The sequence below is a fragment of the Salpingoeca rosetta genome (genome assembly GCF_000188695.1).
Source record: "Salpingoeca rosetta unplaced genomic scaffold supercont1.12, whole genome shotgun sequence".
Taxonomy (NCBI): Eukaryota; class Choanoflagellata; order Craspedida; family Salpingoecidae; genus Salpingoeca; species Salpingoeca rosetta.
The window spans coordinates 505837-510836 of NW_004754922.1; the positions used below are offsets into that span (position 1 = coordinate 505837).

At 53.5% G+C, this 5000-nt stretch overlaps 2 protein-coding genes across 2 annotated transcripts in view; one reads left to right on the forward strand and one right to left on the reverse strand.

The window, feature by feature from the left end:
• Positions 1 to 910: 910 nt before the first annotated feature.
• PTSG_05188 (uncharacterized protein) lies at positions 911 to 4903 on the forward strand (the record flags this gene model as incomplete). The annotated part of the gene is made up of 7 exons (XM_004993709.1): positions 911 to 969; positions 1089 to 1125; positions 1363 to 1823; positions 2189 to 2339; positions 2533 to 3559; positions 3820 to 3902; positions 4217 to 4903. 7 exons carry the CDS (start codon positions 911 to 913, stop codon positions 4367 to 4369), a joined length of 1971 nt encoding a protein of 656 aa, XP_004993766.1. The 3' UTR covers positions 4370 to 4903.
• PTSG_05189 (tubulin-tyrosine ligase) overlaps positions 4862 to 5000 on the reverse strand; it is a 2865-nt gene continuing 2726 nt past the window's right edge. Inside the window, exon 6 of the mRNA XM_004993710.1 lies at positions 4862 to 5000. This exon is cut by the window's right edge and continues 132 nt beyond it. The gene's annotated coding sequence lies outside the window, so the exon portion shown is untranslated.

Genomic DNA, 5000 nt, shown 5'->3' on the forward strand with positions numbered 1-5000 from the left:
TGCGTGAGGCCTACAGACACGCACAGAGAGACAGATAGACAGAGAGAGAGAGACAGACAGAGAGAGAGAGACAGAGACAGACAGAGACAGAGAGACAGAGACAGAGACAGAGAGAGACAGAGAGAGAGAGACAGACAGACAGACACACACACACACACAGCCACACAGGACTGACAATCCTTGGCTCTCCCCCTCACAGATAGAGAGTGAAACAGAGCCACGCACTCACATACCTTGCCCTGCACGTACTCTGGCACACACACACACACACACACACACACACACACACACACACACACACACACACACACACACACACACACACACACACACACAACGCTCCCGTGCAGCAAACCATGCCGCCCAACAACGGCACGGCCATGCCTGTGCTGTCGACTGTCTCTGGCTGCATGCATGCCCAAAACCGCGGGTTTGATCCGTTGTGGCTGGAGGACAACCCATTGTACGAATCCACAGACAGGCGCGCATCCGCCTCGGAGCTGTAGAAGGATTGCTGGATTGTGTCGAGGAGTTTTGGGGGCCGGGGGCGGTAGCTGAGTGCGTGGGTGGGTTTGTGGATGCATGAGTGTGAGTGAGAGTGTGAGATTGCGCGCGCGTGCTCGCGTGGGTGTATGATAGTGAGAGCGCTAGAGCGAGTGACGGTTTAATGTGTGCGTGCGTGTGTTTCTTGACGTTGTATCCTTCTTTGCCTGCCTTGCATTGCCTTTTCACAACGTTTCAACATTCTGTATGATGACCTACCCCTTCTTTCCTTCAGTGAGTGTAAAAGCCATGCATGATTGAATGATGATTTGCTTTGTATGGACGGCAGGGACTTTGCCTTCCCGCCCAAGTGATGTTTAGTTTGTTTGCCTGCGGAGCCGGCCACGATGACATCATCATCATCCGCATGACGTCGCGCCTGGCGACATCACAATGTGGCCCCATGCCGCGCGACATTGGGACGTGGTTCCTCCAATTTTATGTTACATGATGAGTTTCGTTTGGTGCCTCGTTTTTCCCACACAGCTGCTGCCACCTCCTAGTCGGCAGAGCAGAGCGTCTCTTCCTTTCTTGTTCCTCTCGAGCAACGACGACAAGTTATTGTACATTATCCCTCCTGAGGTCCGAGGCTGGGAGCAAGAAGCCATCACCATCTCACTGCAGTGAATGCTGCTTTGCGGAGTTGCCCTGGCTGTCCTGCTGTCAGCCCCAAGCCACCCGGCCACAGAACACACACAGCAGAACGGACACACACACACAATGATGGCAAGCTCAAGACGGAGGAGAACGTGGGGACGCACGCTGACGCTAGCGCTCGCGTGCCTGCTGGCGTGTTGGTGCGTGTGTTCTCCACAACAGCAACCATGTGCACTGGTGCAAGCGCAGCACGGAAGTGACAGCGGCGGCAGCAGCAATGCTGATGATGACGATGTGAACGTCGTTGGGGAGCTGTCCTACACTTTCACGCCAAGCATTTTTGGCTGTGGCGATGGGGTCACAGTGACTGAACTGCAGAACAGCCTCAGTCCCACGTTGATCATCAATGCACCCACGTTTCTAGGCTCCAACTGCGACGTGGTTGTTGAATTGCTGGCCACAGTTGACACCTTGACGGTGCTGGTGCCGAGCAAGGCGAACCTGTTCACTTTTCGTGTCAACATCAAGTTTAGCACGGTGCTCGTCGCTGAAAGCATTGTGGTGAATGCAGAGGAGGACGGCACCATCAGCGTGGACTTGCCAAACGTGCAACGCCTGCCATCGCTCCAACTCAACAGCGCAGACTCGACAGACCTCACAGTCACCATCGGCGACAATGCACAGTACGTCATCGAGCGTTGTCATGTGTACACTTACGTGTGGTGCGTGTGGTGCGTGTGGCTGTCGTGTGTGGTGCGCGTGTCTGTCGTGTGTGGTGCGCGTGTCTGTCGTGTGTGGTGCGCTGGTGCGTGTGTGCGTGCGTGCGTGTGTGTGTGTGTGTGCACGCTTGCCTGTCAGTGTCCTTGCGTGTGTGTGTCTGCATACGCTTGTGTGCGGTTCTTTGTTGTATCTCGAAGGTCATTGGCCCTTCGTATTGTTTTTTTGTTCCACAGCCACTCAATCAAATCGGCGAGTGCTGCAGCCGCTCACACCACTCCACACACCTTCCCGCCTTATTCCCTTCCATCTGCGCACTGTGCTTCAACAGAAGCAGCATTCCCGGTGTCATGGGTGTGTCAATATTGAGCAACATAACTGTTGATGGTGCTGGTGCCGTAACGATGAAAGCTCAAGGCGCTTGCACCCACGTCAACTCTCTTCACACCCAACGGCACCACGACCTGTCATTCAACACGTTTGTAAGTATGCAGCGAGAGGGGTCATGCAGCAGTTTGAATGGGAACATGGCTTGTGCATGGATATGATGCTTGTGATATGCGTGAACCCCCTTTGGACCCCCGCGGTTGCTTGTGTGATGCGTGTGAGGACCTGATGTGCGTGCAAACGCCTTACTCTTACACGTATGCTGTGTTGCTTTTGTGTGGCCGATAGGTGGACATTGGTCTAGCAACGTGGGCAGGCAGTCACGTCCCTTCCGTGAGATGGAACGGGGAGGCGAGCTCGCTTCTAGACATCCTGTACGGCGGGTTGCCGCGGCCTGACATATGCATGACGACGACCACAACCACAACCACAACCACAACCACAACCACAACCACAACCACAACCACAACCACAACCACAACCACAACCACACCCACAACCACAACCACAACCACAACCACAACCACAACCACAACCACAACCACAACCACCACCACAACTACCACGACAGTTGCAAAGACACTCTCAACAACTACTGTCGGGGCGAGTCCAACAGCACCAACCACTGACACGACGATTCGTCCAAACACCACCACCGCGTCGATGCAAGACACCACGAGAGCGACAACATCGGGCACGCCAGCAACCACACAGGCGACAATGACCACAACAACAACAACAACAACAACAACAACAACAACAACAACAACAACAACAACAACAACAACAACAACAACAACAACAACAACAACAACAACAACAACAACAACAACAACAACAACAACAACAACAACAACAACAACAACAACAACAACAACAACAACAACAACAACAACAACAACAACAACAACAACAACAACAACAACAACAACGCCCATGATGAGCACCACCACAAAGACCACCACCACTGCCCCTACCACCACCACCACAAAGACCACAAAGACCATCTGCACTGATTGCAGCACTGGCGGCACAACGGCAACCGCAGCAACAACTACAACGGCTACATCGATCGCTACGATCTCAATCACCGCTTCAGCTTCAACCTCAGTCACGACGGCCGCTCAAGCCACCTCCTCAACGACGCACACTTTCGCTCCTGGGCTTGGGCCAACGACCTCAACGCCAAACGCAAGCCTGCCTTCCTCATCGTCATCATCGTCATCATCATCTGTTGCTCCAAATCATGCAAGCCCGAATCCATCAGAGTCAAATGCTTCCGCGTCAACCTGGGCCGCGCCCGTCGGTGCCGCTGGTACGCTTTCGATGGTGGTGGTGTTATGTTATGTGTTATGTGCGTTTGGTCCGTGCTGCCATATGCTTTGGCACGTCTGCTCGTGCTCCTTCCGAGACTGTCCGCATGTCCACACGTGCGTCGGCGTGTTGCTCCCCTGCGTGCTCCCGCGTGTTTGCATTTGTCTTGCTATCAGCCACCAAGCGGTCCCCAGCCGACGAGATGCCTAACTGGCTGATTCACACTGCTTCTCTCTTGCACCTGATGTTATGTTCAAACAGGCGGCGGGCTTGTATTGGTCGTTGTTGCGGTTGCAGCGGTTGCCACGTATCGCAAAGGCCGCCGCCATCGCACAGCCCCACAGGTACACTCACGATGCGCACGTGTGCGTGGGTCTATGGTGAAGCGTTAACTTCATGTCAAGCTTGCTTCCATGCACACACACACACACACACACACACTCATGTGCACACTCATGTGCACACTCACACACATGCTCGCACTCACACTCACAAACGCTCACAATGACACTCACAAACACACACACACACACTCTCTCTCTCCAACACACTCACAAACACTCACACATTCACACACTCACACACACACACGCTCACACTCACACACTCACGCACTCACACACTCACACGCTCACACACTCACACCATTTTGAAATAGATTGGTGCGTCCGAGCCACACACGGTCATGCCTGTGCTGTCAACCATTTCTGGTTGCGTGCATGCACAAAACCGCGGGTTCGATGCTGTGTGGCTGGAGGACAACCCATTGTACGAATCAACAGGCAGGCGTGCATCCGTCTCTGTGTTGTAGGATCACCGGTGACAGAGGTCTAGAGAGTTACAGGGTTACGGCCGTCAGCCAAGCTTCTGCAAGTCGGAATCGATGGTCACAAACATCCCTTCCCTTGCTTGCACTCCAGCCATGAGATTTTGGAGGCAAGTTGTTCAAGTGGTCAGTTCCGAGGGCGAGGGCGGCCCACGCGGCTTGTAGCTCAACACCCTCCTGCAACGCATGCGTATTTCAGTCTTTAGCACCTGTTCTTCGCTTCTGCGTTCGGTTTTACTTTGTTTCTTAGCTCGTCACCACTGCCTGCGGCAGTGGCAGGTGCGACGTGTGATGGCGCCCTCAAGGTGGTGTCATGAGCCAGAGAACACGCTGTCATTTCTATCATTTGTTGCTGCCCGTTGTTGTGGCCGTTGTGCGTGCTCTTTTTGCCTTGTTAGCCTTGTTAGCTTGCTCACCTGATGGCACTTTGTGTCACAGTCATGCTCATGTGTTGTGATTCCGGACCACAAAGGCAGTTGGTACTCCATTCGTGTAATTGATATATACAGTCAGGTTCACCGACACAGGCGTTGCTTTGTTACAAATGAGCTTCAACGAAGGGAGGGAAACAAAGATGAGGGCAGCCACAGGGTGTGTAATGTAACACTACGAGGCA